This window comes from Alosa sapidissima, chromosome 3, assembly GCF_018492685.1.
Source record: "Alosa sapidissima isolate fAloSap1 chromosome 3, fAloSap1.pri, whole genome shotgun sequence".
Taxonomy (NCBI): Eukaryota; Metazoa; Chordata; class Actinopteri; order Clupeiformes; family Clupeidae; genus Alosa; species Alosa sapidissima.
The window spans coordinates 12,353,582-12,370,909 of record NC_055959.1 but is presented as its reverse complement, the minus strand read 5'-3'; the positions used below and the strand labels follow the sequence as shown (position 1 = coordinate 12,370,909).

At 41.4% G+C, this 17,328-nt stretch overlaps 1 protein-coding gene and 1 long non-coding RNA gene across 2 annotated transcripts in view; both read right to left on the bottom strand.

Annotated features, from left to right (window-relative positions):
• Positions 1-3,781: 3,781 nt before the first annotated feature.
• Positions 3,782-10,179, bottom strand: LOC121705091. Its single transcript, XR_006030715.1, has 2 exons — positions 8,508-10,179; positions 3,782-8,418 (listed from the first exon to the last, which is right to left on the bottom strand). It is a non-coding gene; the product is annotated as an uncharacterized LOC121705091 (long non-coding RNA).
• A 41-nt stretch (positions 10,180-10,220) lies between these two features.
• The window catches only part of LOC121704878 (thyroid hormone receptor alpha-like), a 60,017-nt gene continuing 52,909 nt past the window's right edge, over positions 10,221-17,328 (bottom strand). The window contains exons 9-10 of the mRNA XM_042085414.1: positions 12,994-13,252; positions 10,221-10,552 (exon numbers count right to left, since the gene is read on the bottom strand). Coding sequence (XP_041941348.1) covers positions 10,269-10,552; positions 12,994-13,252 — 543 coding nt within the window. The 3' untranslated portion in view covers positions 10,221-10,268. The remainder of the gene's footprint in view (positions 10,553-12,993; positions 13,253-17,328) is intronic.

Genomic DNA, 17,328 nt, shown 5'->3' with positions numbered 1-17,328 from the left:
TATACCAATCGGTAAATGAAAGCTAATGAAGTAATGTTGCTTACTTATTTTTCATGTGATTACATAATCTTGCCACTAGATGTCAGCTAGAAGTCACTTCAGCTGTTGCTGTTAACAAAATAGCAAAACTACAAATATCCATGTTATCATCACTTTGTGGGTACTACATCATGGGTGATGTAGTACCCACATAGTATATTATTAAGTATACACAGGTGCTATCACTATTGGTGCATTTGCTGTTTAATAATGTATCACGGATACCTGTTGAATCAGTAGTTTAAATTCAGCTTGGCCCAGTGTCCTCATTACTCTCTGTTACTGAAGAATTGCAAAATGCCATATTGGAATATTGAGCAAATTTTATGGATGCCTTTTTCACCCTCTGTTATAAAATAATAAAATTAATAACAGAATATGTTACAGGATACTTACACCTGTCATTTTATAAGTGGCTTATTAGTGGTGCCCAGTTATATGCCCACTAACGCATTCTTCATTGACAGTATTATTGAAATGAGCACTAAGGCGAAGTAAAGTAAAAGATGAGATAGATAGTTTATACCAAAGACAGGCTTCCTGTTGTGATAGAGGCTGTTAGAGTGTGTGATATACAGATTACAAGAAATTAAAACAAGCTCACCCTGCAATTGCAATCCACTCTGCCATCAATCATGTTTTTATGACCTCGTTTTGGGTCAGCAGTGGTATAGTTACTGAGTTTATGTGACACATCATAGACTGTCTTTCAAGATTGCTTTCTCTCACACACACACGCACTGACGTCTGTCTGACTGTCTTTCTCTTTCTCCAGGACTGTTAAAATACAAGTTCTCTTGCTGTGACAGAGGATGTTATATTAAGAGACTTATGGAGCGAAAGACGAAAAATATCCCCTCTTTTGCAGTTCGCCAGTGCCATTAATCATGTCCATAACGTTTCTGTTTTGGGTCCAATATGAGACTGTGTTTATGTGACAGGTCACATCTCTCACACTCTGTCTCTATATCTTTTAGATCTCCAAATGTTTTTTTCATCTCTTTTTTCCTCTTCCTGTAAAACCCTCAACCTTTGCCCTGCCATATCCACAAATCCTTCCCCCTTCCTTTCCCTCCTCTGTTTTATAAGCCTCTTGATGCGGGTAAAGCTCCGGGCAGCTCTGCGCTCAATCTGCAGTTTCCAGAGACAGACGGTGGGCGGCGCGGCCCCTCTCACACTCTGAGAGCCCAGTTTGCGTCCCTCTCCCTCTCAGCCTCTGTCTCCCCTGTAGCTCCTGTGTCCTCGTATGGCTTCTCCCTCCACTCACAGGTTGAGCCGAGGATACTTCCAACTGCAGTGGTGTGTGAAAGATGGAGAGGGGGTGGGATAAAGAGGGGCGGCGGGCACTTATATAACACTGATTTGGCTTACATGAGCTGTGTCCATTCATATGCCGTTGCAGTCTCTAGAGGGTGCCCTCACATTTTTTGTTGTGTGTTTGTGTGATTCATCTGTATATGGTGCAAGAATGGTGAGAGTCAGATGTTACGTTGCTGATTAACCCGTAGTGGAAATATGGTACCTAGAAATTGTCCCATCTGTGCTCAGATGCGTAAGTGTGCGTGTCCATCTGCCTCTCTCTCTCTCTCTCTCTGTGTATGTGTGTAAGAAAGAGGAAGGGAGGATAGGACTGAGTATATATACACAGTAGTGAGGGTAGAGACTGTGTATGCCATTGGGCTGTGTGCTTGAGTAAGCAGGAAGCCATAATGTTCACATCGTGTACCTTTTCTGGCTGAAGAAACTCAGCTGTAAACATTTCAGTGAGGGGCTAGGCGGAGTTACACCAGGAGAGACTCGCTTGGATAGGTGGACAGGAAAGCTGCCTTTATGACATCATCCTCTCCACAACAGAGGAACTAGAAATGGGCGTGCTTAGCTTGCCAAACAGGGGAACGACCCTAGGACCGACAATACATTGTAAAACCCTGTAACTATAGCAACTCCAGGAGCTCTGCAAGCTTCTGACTTCAAAAGGAAGGGAAAATATCATTGAGGTTGCATGGAGGTTTAAAGGATTTAACTTTTACATATTTTTTTTTCTTTTGAGGTGTAGGGTGCTAAGGGTAAAATGTGTTCTCGGAGATGGAGGTGGCTGGCTTTGAAAGTCATTAGGTAAAATCTTAAAATTTAAATAGAATCAAAGTGCAGAAGTACTCTAATACATGTTCCAGAATGTACACTGCAGCCTTAGTCTTCTTGATGACTTAGCGTACAGAGTAGACTTTGTTGCTCATTAAAGATCACAAAGCAAATAGAACACCTTGATATGTCTGTCCATGGGAAAAAGAAATGGCATTACATAGATAGATGTATGCACTTCTGCACTATATAACAAATGCAAGTACAGTGCAGGAAGAAAGTAAACTTTGTTCATTTAACTTGGGGATCAACAGAAATGACCACAGTTTGAGTACCATTATAGCTTCATATTTATTACATAAATATAATAATAAAATAGACCAGGCAACAATACGACAAAAATATCTTCCTTTGAAAATAAGAATGAGATACTTCAATTGTTGTACTTTGTGACGACAGTTCTACTGTACCAAACTAAATATTGCCCTGTGGTTTTTGTGTGAAAGATCACAGTATATCCCAAAATATTTCTCAGTTTCTCAGTGTGTGTGTCTTCACATTGAGAATCCATGACAAATATGCAATATTACTGGTTCAACACTAAGTCCTAGGTTCAGCATAAGGGTAAGTAGATCATTATAGGAAACAATTTCTGTCAAGGCAGTTGTGAAAGGATAAAAAAAAAATGTATGTCAAATGAAGATCAGTTCACACATTTAACAATTCCTAGTAGCAACATTTGGTCAGGTTTTCCCAGTCCATAATCTGATGGCATCCCTGCAGGACCAGATTGGCTAATGTCGGCCTTAGGGCCAGTTCTGTCTCTCAGTGCACTCGACTGGATATTGCATTTAACTCGATTGGCTTTCTAAATAAGTGTGTCAGTACTGGAGAGCAACTATTTAGAAGTGTTGTGACCCAAATGTTCTCCTGTGTTTCCTATAGCATTACATTGACTGAGTGCTTTTAACCCACCTCATCTGAAGAATGCTCTGATGAGCTCCCACCCACACTGGGGCAAATTACTCTGCCCCAAGCTTCACAAGCTCTGGTTGGGTTGGCACCAAACCACGTTTCTATCTGTATTATTCTCTACACATACTTAGGTTTAGACACCTGTTTGACAGGAGGTGTGGGGAGAGGGGATGACTAAAAATGAGTGAATTTGACCGAATGATGGCAAAGACCTGAGAATGGCAAAGTGTCTGCATTCATTGTCAGATGTTTTAAACACTATGGTGTAAGGAGACATGAAGAATTTGGTTCCAAAATGCTATATCTCCATTTTTTTTAAAAATATAAAGATAAGATAAGAATAAATCAATAAAATTAAATCAATACATTTAATTGTGCATTTTAGGTAATATCAATAAAATTGCAATTGTGTTGTTTTGATTGAGGAAATCATAAATCAAACAACAATAACCTAATTACATTTCCACTGAAATTTCCTGGAAAACAAAATAATATTAAAAAATTATTTATGAAAATTCATTAAAATGGATATAGCGTTTTGGAACCAAACTCTTCACATGTAGACAGACACTGTAACACAAATGGACAAGATATTATGTTAGCTGTCCTGAATGTGGCGTGAAAATGTGTAACAGAAAAAAGAAAGAGGAACACAGAGTCAAAGAAGAATGAGTGAACACCTGTCGTCTAGACAATAACCATTTATTAAAATGAAAAAAGTCATGGTCTTATATACCTGAGTCATCCTTCGGATTAAAACCCCCTAAGCCTTTCGCGTCTCTTCTCACTGGGTTAAAAACATGGATGCATCTATAAGTGTCTCTACTCAAGCTCCATAATAGCTCTTGATTCAGCTCTATGATCACCATCAATGGTGACGTCTGACGATATCGCTCACTGCCACCCCCACACTCGCTGCTGCTGATGCTGGGCCAGAAGAGGCCTGGACCGAGGGCCAGGTTCTGCAAGCCTAACTTGGCAGGACCTCTATTTGTCGTTTATACCTTTGGCTGAGGAAAAAAGTGCTATGCATAGTTTCTCCATGTACATAGACTGGGGTAAAAGATGGCACCCAATTCAGGTGCTGCTGCCCGCTAAAAGGTTTACTAATAGGGAGGGCATTTAATCTGTTTTAAAGTCACTCTGTGACTATCTGAGTGGGAGCATGAAACACTTACAGGTGCAAACAAGCATACGCACTGAATAAAGAACATAAAAAAAAAAAAAATGCATGTTTAGATGTGGACAGGTACTTCAGTGGCGAACTGTCAAAAAAACTGTTATGTACACCTTACCCTATCCTCCTCATATTCCACCACCTCTACAGGGCAAGTCTGAGCAGTGCAATGAGCGGTCTTCTTATTCATTTTCAAATGGAATACTTATGTATAGCGCAATCATTTCTCACACGTCCTGAACAGAATCAGTATAATCTCTCAGACGGGCCACCACAATCATTCCAATCATTTCCTCATTTTGATTCTCTCTTCAGCTGGGCACTGAAGGCCTTTTGCAGAGATTTTCCAATGATTGCTCGTTGACGTTATCATAAATATAGCTGGAAATTGCATAGATGTTTTCCAGTGAGGCATTTGTTGCCAACATTTGGCACCAGACCACAAGATAAAGAGGCAGGCTAAACACAAGAGCCAATTTATCACATGTTAGTTATCATCTGAAATTATTCTTAAAATAAAACAAAAACCCCAGGACAATCTCGTTATGCTTTTAGACAGGTGGTTGTACAAATCTGAGCAACTCAATTTCTTTTTTTCTCACCAGAAGTGAAGAACTTCCAACCATGTGGTTCATGAATGCAGCTCTGTGATTGTTTGCTTGTTTGTTTACTGTAATTAATTGCATTGTCCCACTCCAGTGTGGATTTTCAAGCTGCATCTACCAATATTTCTTTTCCTTGTCCAGGTCAGGCATGGGTCAGGGATACAGAAGGATTCAGAAATGTTCCAAAATTGCTGAAAATATTCTAGTGATGTCACTAATAAAAAGTAAACTTGTGAATGTTAACTTCTTTCATCTCTCAATATTATTTCATTTAGTTGTGTACATCTTTTTTAACGTTAGTAATGTTACCATGGAGGGGATAAATCAAGAAAGAACTCCAAATGGGAAACTTCAATTTTGATTTGCTGGCCTTTCCACACACATGCCCTGAAGGGTCCAACATCCAAATTGACATACTCTATTCATCACATTAAATATCATCTTATATCTCCAATATCATGTTAAGTGGCATCACATCCAAACAGTAGGACTGTGAATGTTTATAAATGCACACAAGCATGATAGCCGTACAGAAAATGTGTATGTTTAGAACTTTAAGAACATAATGCAGACAGAAGGTCCTGTCAAGTGTGCTCACGTTAAGCTGTGAGTGTGCAAGCATTATATTGTCATTCAAATTGATTAATTCAGTAAAAATGTGTGTATGTGTCCAGATATATCAAACATCAAGATGCATTATATATAAAATAAAAAAGATCCAGGATATAATATATTTACATTCTGTGAATTGTCTTTAAAAAAAGAAGAAAAAAAGGGAAAACAATTGCTGTCTTGAGACTGACTTTTTTTTCATCATTGTGAGTTTTTTTCTTTGTTTTTAAATGAAACATTTTGAGACCGTAAAACTAATTCTTGTTGGACAAATATCTGCGATGTCTTACTTTAGTCCATAATGTACTATAAAAAGGTTACCATAAAAAAACAGATCCAAAATTCAATCAAACACAGTAATCAGTCATTAAGTCATTCACAATGTGACCAACAATGTGAACAGAACAAAAACTATTTGATTCTCTCGCTTTAGAGAAGAGCCTGATAGAAACTGAGTTTATGGTGCGAAGGTTTTTCTCTCTGAAGAACTTAAGACTGCTATCCATAAATGACACATGGCCGATCCTGGATATCCAATCCATCCCAAACTGTGTCTTTGAAAGGAAACTTCTCTGTGACCAACCTCTATAGACTAAGACATTTGTCTAAGCAGGTTGTCTTTGTCATGCATACATTTATCAACCTATTAATGTAAGGTATGATAGGGCTCTTGTTCAGCTATGGTTTAGATTCCCAAGGGCATAGTGTATACCTTCACTGAAGTGATCAGTCTTGAATGTTTTGTGAATTACTTACACTCACTTTGGGGGCTTGTATAGATGAACAAAAAACTAACGAATACACCCAAACACTGTACTGCACCACACAATAGGACACTCACAAACAATGGGGAGAAATGCTTAGTGTTGTTAACATTGCAGAAAAAAAGAGTAGCTTTCTGGTTTCTGGGGGGGAAAAAAGAGGTTGTCAGAACATTCTTTCAGAGTATAAATTAGCATTGTGATTGAGGTATGAGTAGGTTTCTCAATGATAATTTTTTCCTGTTTTTTCAAATCAAACACAAACATGTTCTGCTTACACTGACAATGATAGGTTTATACTATATTGGACAGACATAGTCATGGAAAGATAACCAGTACATACAAAGCAAAAGGAGGTCATGTCCATTGCTGACCTGGTAAGCGTCGGTTACAGTTGCCACAGAGCACTTTATCACAGCCAAAGATACAATTAAATGAAATATAAAACAAAGACAAACGACAATCAAGTGTACAAAACTGATGTCCACGCCGCATGAACTTAATTCCAACATTTTTATGCACTTACATTAAATGTTCAGTTTTCTCTGCTTGCCGCAAAGAAGCAACTGCTTTACAGCTGAGTAACTGTAAAGGTCATTTTAAATGACCTGTCTGTCCATAACATAATACCATATGGGGCCGAAGTTTTCCCCACACTAAAGTCTCCACTACAGTACATTCCTCTCGTGTGTGGACGTGGTGGCCGCATCCACAGCCAATACGTTGCTGTTCACGTTGGAACTGAATTAAGCCCCCACACCACTATATTGGAAATGAACCCTATTTGGCGAAGACTTTGCAATGAGTGCATGTGAGCTGCACAGGTGGATTGTGGGTGATTGTTTTCAGCACTTGATTGTTTGTCAGTATGTTTTGGGTGACACCGAGATCACTAGGGAGAATATGGGGCAGGGTAAGGGAAAATGACATTCAGAGTGCTCTGTTCATTCATTTAAGTCCCTTCGGGATGATGGGAGACAGGCAGAGCAAGGTAGGAGGGTGGTTATGGAACAGGAACCAGCTTATACGTCATGTGAATTCATTCATCGTGTCCTGAAATGCTCCCAGAGAACAAAATGGCTGTTTCCTGTAATTCTGAGTGTGGTCAGTGGAGTGCGCCGAGCTTGGCACTGCTGGCACTGGACCAGGTTGGTGTCTTATGGCAGCTGCAGAGCTTGACTGTGCTGGTGCGATTAATCTTGCCTGAGGGGCCAGTGTCAGTACGGCTGGGCACTGCTGTGGTTGACCATGCTGGTAGACACTGGTGGTGGCGCGTTTGACTATGCCTGAGTCGTGATGCTCCTGACCTGTAGACTCGTACTGAAAGTGCATATGGGTAGTATTGGTCAGTGTTGGAGGGTGGGCAAGGTAGGGTGGGGTTGCTAGTGGTTGCAGAAGGAGCTCGACCCACCGTCTGCACATGCTCAATGCTGCTGCAGTCCTGAGGCCCAGGCCATCCTAAGGTTCAAGGCCCAGAGGTCAACAGACTTCTTCTACTTAATTTTTATTTCCCTCTTTTTGTTTTTGGATGACCAGAGCATCTGAAAATCATGCACACAAAAAAAAAAAAAAAAAAAAAAAAAAACAATCAGGCTATCTATCCTGATCTTCAGTCCAATCACATTGGAGCTGAATGTATCACCACCTGACGGAAGAGGCTTTTGTTGGTGTTATTTGTTGTCGTTGTTGTTGCTGCTGTAAACGGTTGCAGAAATTCCTGATGACAGCTGTATTGGATCACAGTCTTTGAGAAGCGGGATCAAAAATGATGTTGGTCCCAAGTGAAAAATCAAATACACTCGCACGCACACACACATATATTTCCAAAAACGTATCATTTCCCTTGTGGGGCATTGGCAATTAAAGTGTGAAAACAGTGTGTTAAATGCATGTCATTTGTTGTGTGTGCAGTTATACAGGCAGGTCATTTGCAACTTGGCAAGGATTGTGAGGGGGAGTGTTGCTTGTATGTCTGTGTGTGTTTGTGTTTGTGTATGTGGTGTATGTGTGTGTTTGTGTGTGTGTGTGTTTGTGTAACAATGGCAGCCACGCAGACACTACAGCTGAGGTAGAATGTGTTGGCTGAGGGCCCACAGTGAGGTAGGTCAACACCATCCTACTATTCTCAGGCAACCCAAAGGAGCGAGGTTTCTGTGTGTGTGTTTGTCTGTCTATGTATGTGTGGCGTGTGTTGTCTGAGTGTGTGTTGAGTGTTTGTGTGCGTGCCTGTTTGTGGGTGTGTATGTGAATGTGTACGTGTGTATGTGTGTGTGTGTGTGAAAACGACACATGCTGTGCATCTTCAGGCATACACCGCTGTCGTTCCTTTCTATTTGGGCACGTCTACACATCACTCTATCCACGGTCACCCAGCTCAAACGCACGCAAATGTAATGACCGAAAACTCATAACAATTTTTTTTTTCCACCAACCCAGTCAAAACTCTATGTGCTGAAATTTCCCATCTCAATTTTCCAATCAAATCTCAGTTGCATTAATTTACGTAGCCCCATTCGCAGTGCCAACACCATGTTACCAGTGCATCCACTGCTAGTACATCCTTAGCTGGTGCACTGAGGCTGTCTGTCAGTATCCCTACACTGAGGCGCCCATTGGCACAGAATGAGCATTAGACTGCACAGGCTCAGAGGTGCCACAGGAGGTGGTGACTGAGGTGTCTGGGTTGTGTGGTGCATCCAACAGCACAGAATTTCTTCTCGTTGGAGAGACTTTTAGGGTGAACTACGAAGCGAGGTTACATGGCTTAACCAGGTAACTTTGAGAGTTCACGCAAATCTCAAATAAACTTCAGAAGGAATACATGCAGTTCTTTTGGAGATCAGCAGTTACTCCTGAAGTTACAGGGGGTAAGCCAGCAATCTCGTTAATTAGGAGATGAGGTCACAGACACAGCAAACGAAACTGGTGAGAGTCAATGGCATACTGCGTACATGTCTGCAGGTAAAAGGGTGTGGATACAGGTAGTTACGAGTAGTTATACAGCTGGAGAGGTATGAGGGGAGGGGTCGCACATTGACATGGGGACACATGATAATTACAGGTACACTGTGTGTGTCTAAGTTAGTGTGTGTCTGTCTGTCTGTCTCTGTGTGTGTGTAAGTATACAGATGTAAGGACATTAATGCACCTGCTTTCAGGTACGCTGATGAGGTAATATGGAAGTGATGAGCTGTCTGCATTTGTGATATGTCTGTACGGAGACAGAGTGGATAACTTGCGTACATAGAGGAGCACTGCCCATTGAAAGAGTGCAAAAAAGAGGTTGACTTGATCAGACACTAGACTCAAAGAGAAATGAGGGCTCACATAAGGCCTTATACTACTGCATGTATTGTATATTGTACATTCCTAGAAACAGTTAGCTTCCTGTACACATGGGCTTGAAATTGAAAAAAAAAAAGTAAAGTAGCTTTCACAGATTGACCCACGTGTTGAGGTGTATGTGTGTTTTTTTTTTTTTTTGCACCTTTTAAATCACCAAAGAGTAAGGTAATGGTGGGAGGTAAGTAGGTAAATTGGGAGGTAGGTTCGCGGATGCTAGCTTCTCTGTTTAATGGAAATCTGGGCTTTCCCAGCAGGGCCTATGAGAAAGAGAGAGAGAAGAGAGAGAGAGAGAGAGAGAGAGAGAGAGAGAGAGAGAGAGAGAGAGAGAGAGAGAAAGAGAGAGAGAGAGAGAGAGAGAGAGAGAGAGAGAGAGAGAGAGAGAGAGAGAGAGAGAGAGAGAGAGAGAGAGAGAGGGCTCTGGGAGGTGACACTTCAGAGCTGTCCAAGTTACAGCAAGCACAGGGTGGCCAAACGCTTCAGTGGCATCGACACCACGTCTGGCGTTACCAGTCTCGTTTGGCTACATGGAGAGCAAAAATGAGTGAGTGTAAAAAAGTACCCCAACTCCTTCACCGTTCCTCCATCCAAGATTGACCCCCATCCCCCAACCCCACCCACCCCATCCATGTGTCCTCTACATCTTTATTCCTCTTCCCCCTCCTCCTCTCTGGGTCACACCTCCTGGTCCTCGAAGACCTCGAGGAAGAGCGGGGGGAAGAGTTCGTTGGGGCACTCCACCTTCATGTGGAGGAAGCGGCTGGCGTGGCAGGCCCCGATCATGCGCAGGTCCGTCACCTTCATCAGCAGCTTGGGCCAGAAGTGGGCCATGTGTCCCAAGCTGCTGCATGAAGGTGACGGACCTGCGCTATGATCGGGGCCTGCCACGCCAGCCGCTTCCCTCCACATGAAGGTGGAGTGCCCCCAACGAACTCTTCCCCCCCGCTCTTCCTCGAGGTCTTCGAAGGAAGAGGAGGAGTGAAGAGAGGAGGGGGGGAAAGAGAAGAGAAAGAGGGAGAAAAGAGAAGGAGGAGAGTGAAAGAGGGAGGGAAAAGAAACACGTAAGTGGTGTGTTGATGTATGAATGTCGTATAAGCACACAGAAAAGGAGCAGAGAGAGACAACTGGGTAGTTGTATGTTATATATTTACATTGTAATTTAATAGGAGTTAAGAGTGATGATTGATAATTGTCTATAAAATCTACCGGGGGCATAAACTGGACATAACAGAGCCTCACAGAAGCTTATAAACAGGCTAAGACGTGCTGAATGAATCATCAAAATAGTCCTGTAAATTTGTCAGACAGGCTTGTAAATGTTCCAGACGGATTAATAGGGGCATGTCAGTAAGGGATGCCAAAGCTCTCAGTCCCCCCTGTCCCCAACTACAACAGGAAAGCTAACAGCTACGTCAGATTACATAGCGGCCAGCTGAGGGACAAATCTGTCTCTGGATCTGGTAGTCATCCAGCGTCCCCGTGCCCAGTCAGGGTCAGACCTGAGCCTGAGCAGGCTGAGGTGATGTTATGACACTCTGGACTGGGAAAATGCAAAAGCTTTTCTCTGGAACTTCCAAAAATCATGGACAATAAACTATCTTTTAAAGTCAACTTCCATTATATTTTTTTTAGATCGGTGTTTCCCAAACTGTGTGCTTTGTAGGCTACGCAGGTGTGTTGCAGGAAATGTTTTTTTCCTTGCCCTTAATCATCATTAACAATTAATCAACATAGTAGGTTATTGAAATCACAAAATTGCTTCTAAACCTAACTATATTCAACAACATAACTGCATTCAGAAGTAGAAAAAAGTTGTTCATTACGTTATGTTGCGGTGTAGTGGGGATTTTTAAAGTGGGGGGACGCTATTTTAATGACATCATTGCAAAAACTGTCACACTCGCACCTCCACATACATCGGTGCGTAAGGACAAGGCCAAATTGTTACCAGCTTTCGTGAACATGAAACCGAATTCAAAAAAAACAATTAAATGACATGGATTAACTTCAAAATGTAGCCTAATGTCTTCACCCAAACTACACATATCCACCAAAGTCTATGGTCAGTAGCTTTTCATTTTGTTGTATCATACAATAAACAGACAAACCATAATGTAGAGTAGCCTATTTAATCTAGCGTAGTCTAATCTCTTTGACACATAACATGCTGCGGCATGGCTTCATTCATTACCACACGTAAACCATGGCAATAACAATAGCACAAGCAGGATTCACACGCATTCAACACGCTGTGTGGGCAGTGTAGCTCAATTTGAGGGGGCGTCATATGAATGTCATTGCGAATGATTAAAATGCAGAGGTGCACAGTCAATAAAACAAAACAAAAAAATAACAGAAAAAACATTGGGCAGGCAAGTGCCAGTCATTTGAAAAGTTTTTGTTTGGATGAAAGTAGCTGCACCAATCGTAAGTTTTTCCTAAAGTTGTTCAGGTTCACCGTTGGGTCATTACTTATGGTTAAATAGCCTCACTTATATTGGAGCCTCCTTGATAAAAATCACTCGTATTACTCTCACATGCTTATCGTGTCATTTTGACTGGAATAGCCTACCTGCTTTATGCAAAACACAAACGAAGGAATTGCAACAGTGGGCCATGAAGATGCTTGCTAGATTCGGATACAGGCAGTTCTATGTCTATGGTTTTCTAGCCACTTTCTAGCTACTTTCGGGTAACGCGGAACGACGAGCTGCGTAGTTTTTAATGTCTTTACACATGGTGGAGTGCTACAGCATGACGGTCATTCTTATAACGAATTTTATGACAAAGAGGCCTAATTGGAGACGTTTGTGTGATGCGTTGTTATCACTGGTAACAACAGTTGTTATATTAATAAATGTTTATTAAAATGCTCAAAACAATGCTCCAAGAAGTGGGGGGACGGTGTTCCTCCGCGTCCAACACCCACTACACCCCTGCACACACACACAGTGATACACACACACACACACACACACACCCACTACACCCACACTAAGATGTGCGCATATTTAGAGTATGTAATAATATATTATTAATTTATTAAATTACATATCTTCCTATGAATATTATCTATTGTGTGTGTTTTTGAGGTGATAATTCATTAGTACATATTACAAATTGTATTGTGCAACTGCTGTTTCTAATGACCACAATGACATACACAATGTTTTTTGGAGCCCTAAAATAGAGGCAGTGGTGTAACATCCTTTGTTATTTGACTGTAGCTATCAAAAAGTAGTGTAAAACCAGAAAACAGGTACTTTATACACAGTTTGACAATATCCAGCAGATTTTTGGGGGATTTAGAATGTTGTTCTGGCAGTGAGTGGGTACAGTGTTCTAGAATTCCGTGGCAGTTAAAGCACCTCTGACCTCTACAGCTCCCCTACCCTCTCACCTGAGCTCATGAGCAGGACAGCCTGCAGTAGCGCCACTTCCGAGTCGTCCAAGTTGAACTGCGCCAGGCTCTTGCCCAGGTCGAAGATGGCGTCCGACACTACGCCCAGGCCGCCGTTCTTGAGCTGCTCGCGCTTGACGGCCATCTCGCCGCTCAGTGTCAGCGTCTCGCTCTCGGGGTCATAGCGAACGGCCGCCCGTAACGACATGATCTCCATGCAGCAGCCTTTCAGAAGGATGATTTGGTCCTCGCATGACAGCTGGGGACACAGAGCAACCGTTACTGGCACATACACACAGACACACACAAACACATACACATTTTCAACGATAATGATTTAGTCCTCACAAATGGAGTTCGACGGACACACACACACACACACACTCCTCGTGTTATAGGTAGGGGATTTCACACATCGGCCAATCTCCAACCAAGCCTATTTACCGTCAAAATCCAAATCGCTAACAAATCACAAATCCCTAACAAAAACATCACCAACAGAACAGCCTTCAAGAGCATTTCACTGGGGTCATCAAGCGATTGTATAAAGCTTCCATTGTAGCAGGCAGCTCACTGCGCCGGGATTAGTGTGTGCTTCACCTCACTGTGTGTTCACTGTGTGCTGTTTGTGTTTCACTAATTCACTGATTGGGTTAAATGCAGAGACCAAATTTCCCTCACGGGATCAAAAAAGTATATGTACTTATACTTACTCATTTGGTTATCAGGCTGCTCGCTATTTGTTTTTCTGCGATAGAGACGACGTTGGTTAGCTTTACTGCAAACAGCTTTTCACTCTCCTTAGAGAACGTTTACAATGTCAATGTCAAAACATCATGTTAAATAGAGATGATAGATAGGCCTACTCTTAGTTATCTTCTTTGCAGCAGATCTAACGTAAACGTTATGCGATCCAATTAATTGGGAACGCGTCTGCAGTCACGAGAGGGAGAGAGCGGCAGGTTCCAGCTGGCTTGTCATTGTTGATAATTGATATCTTCTTATAAGAAACTTTAAAAAGGAAATCATGAAGGCAACAGTAGTTCCCACTACTGGCCATTTAAAAACTGTGAGAGGGCACAGCCATAGGTACAGCACTAGCCATAGCGAAGCAGGCAGAAGATCATTGAGAAATGAACGTGAATTAAATGTCTGTCTTAAAGCGACAGTGCACAATTTATACATTTGTTAAACAGCATCAAATTAGCAGTATTTCTGAAGCAATTCATATTTTAAAACAAATACTTTTGATACTAAATTATAGGCTATAAAAAATTTATTTTTTTGTGTGTCGTGGGGAGGGGGTTGTTGTGCGGCCCGCCGGCCAATTTTCAAAACCCAATGTGGCCCTTGAGCCAAAAAGTTTGCCCACCCCTGCATTAGACCTTCATACTGCCGTGCTGTGTGAGATGAGCATGCTCTTGGCCTCCACACACACACACACACACACACACACACCACACACACACACACACACACGCTGTAACACTGCATGATTCAAAAGCTAACAGGAGAATCACCCAGAGTGCAGAGTTACACTACTCACTCATGCAACATGCACCCAACATCCTCTAACCCCCTGCACAAATATGGGTGCACACACGCACACACACACACTATACAACCATTCACAGCTAACTGTAGTGATTAATCAGATATGTTTATAAACAGAAGAGAAACTGTGATGAATGAAAAACATACACACACAAACACACACACAAACACACACACATGAACAGACACACATATTATACGTGCTACAAAGATTTTTACGGCCAGTGGTTCCAAACAAAAAAGGGGCGACAAATCAATTGGAGGGATTTCAGTCATTCCTCAACTATTCAACTAATTACTCCAGAATATCATGTGTCTTTGAACATTGCTCTTCTCTTCTCTTGATTGATTTCTTCACAGAACTGTTACTGCAACAAGAATTTCATTGTAGAATGGGCATAGGGGTAGGCCATTGAAAAGCATCACAGGTAAGGAGGGGGAGAGTGATAAACATAATTATCATACAGATTAAAAGGTTGCCAGACCTGATGCATTAGAAACCTAATCCATTTACATTAACAGTAAGTTATAGGACAGGGGCGGGCAAACTTTTTGGCTCAAGGGCCACATTTTAAATTATTAAATGCTTAAAAATACTGCTAATTTGATGCTGTTTAACACATGTATAAACTGTGCACTGTTCCCAATTAAATGGATCGCATAATGTTCACGTTAGATCTGCTGCAAAGGAGATAACTAAGAGTTAACTTAGTTTAACATGATGTTATCTCTATTTAACATGATGTTTTTACATTGACATTGTAAACGTTCTCTAAGGAGAATGAAAAGCAGTTTGCAGTAAAGCTAACCAACGTCGTCTCTATTGCAGGAAAATAGCCTGATAACCAAATGAAATGCTCGGCGGGCCGGATGAAAGTGCTTGGCGGGCCGGATCCGGTTTGCCCACCCCTGTTATAGGAGGTACTTTGAAACATATTATGGCTAGAGTTTAAAAAGCGTGTAGTCAGTCCAACACTGTTGAACCTGTGTTCCTTGTGCTTTGTTACTACCTTTTTACTGGAATAAAGACTGAATGCTGCATCAACAACCAAAAACAAAACAAGACTTTTTTCTTTCAATGACATAATTGGTCACATAGAGCTTTCTCTTGCAATTACTGAAACTACCCACCACTGTGTTCTTGTTTGCTAGATGAAAATTAGTCCATTTATTCTAAATAAGTCTGAAAACAGCAAATAATGATTCTGACTCAGTTGTACTAGATACACAAATTCAAACGCATTTTCTTCACCATTTCTGGAGAAATGGGAAATAATTGCCCATCTGAAGACACCGCGTTGTCGTAGTTTTCTTGTGTGCCCCTGCAGAGGACTGTTGTTCCTCCCCATTACGACCCCCCCCCCTCCTGCCTCACACACAGACACAGGGAGCTAGACCGAGCTAGACTGCATGATTGCTTTACGTGTGGAGAGAGCTATCACTAGCTGGGGCTCCATTCAGACAAAACACCATTCTTCAGCAAATGGCCTCATCTCTAAGACCACTCTTAAAGCTAAAGAAAAAGAGGGAGCCCAATCCTGCATCCATCTTTAGGTGCACATCAGTAATGAAATCCATCCAATAGCCTTAGTGCATATCTGCCTCTAGTTGCTTTGATTTACACTTTTTATACAATTATATTTTTCTGTCGCATCTGAACCCAGCAGCTGTGGGCTAAGGACACAAGCTGTTAGAAAAAGTAATCAAGCAATCAACCACAGGGCGCCTTCATAGACATGTCAGAGATAGTATATCAGCAGGGTATCTGCACGGTATCTGTACATTTTTCAAGTGCAAATTTAAAGACTTTAAAGACCTTTTCAAGACATCTAAATGGAAAAAAATAAGACTATACCATGCCAAAAAAGATAAATATGACAACTTTTTTTTTTACTAACTTTAACACCCATCCCATTTTGGATCTCTACAGAAGTTACCAAATATAGTTTTCTAGAGAAAGAAAAATAATTGTGTGTGAATCACCTTAACAGCTATAAATGCCCAATTTTAGGGTCTGGGCTGCTTGCTTTTGAAGCTGGCTGTACATATCTGGTTGTGCTACTGGCTGAGACTGACTGTTCTTCACCTGTGTCTGTAGTAGCCTAGGCTACTTGCCAAAGACGTGTACTGGACTGGATTCTCTTCAATAGTTTTTTTCAAAGGTAGACTTAAGCTATTTAAATATTTTAATAGGCCTACTATATATTAATTACTATGTGCATCTATTGTGCCATATGCAGCACAGCAAATCAAAGTTAATCCATTAGGCTATTTTACATTTTGCATACGTTCCGTTGTATCTAAACCAACCAAAGCTTGACTGAAACATTGTAAAACCATTGACTTGTTTAAAAAACAAAATGTATGGGAAAAGTGAAATCCCCTATTAATTAAGAGACAGGTCCTCCTCGCATATTACTTTTATTATTAGAATATTATTTCTGCTGAAAAAACTGCTGGTTTCATCTCAAGCATGCACATATTATGAACGCATTTACAGATTTTTTTTTCTATGTAGCCAGTCACCGACATTAAAAAAAACGGAATATGCGGTTTGCAAAGTACTGGGAAAGGCTGGTAAGCAAGCCTATTCACTTCCCTGTTGGGTAGGCTAGGCCAGCAATACACGCTGGAGAGATGCAAACAGATGAACTTACTGTGTATTTCCTCCTGATTGCGAAAACGTTTGTTTCCTTTTTCTGTCAGTCTGTGGTTCCTACATAAATTGCGCAGCAAATTATCAGACGAGTGAAAGAAGCACCGGTCATAATTTGACCAGCA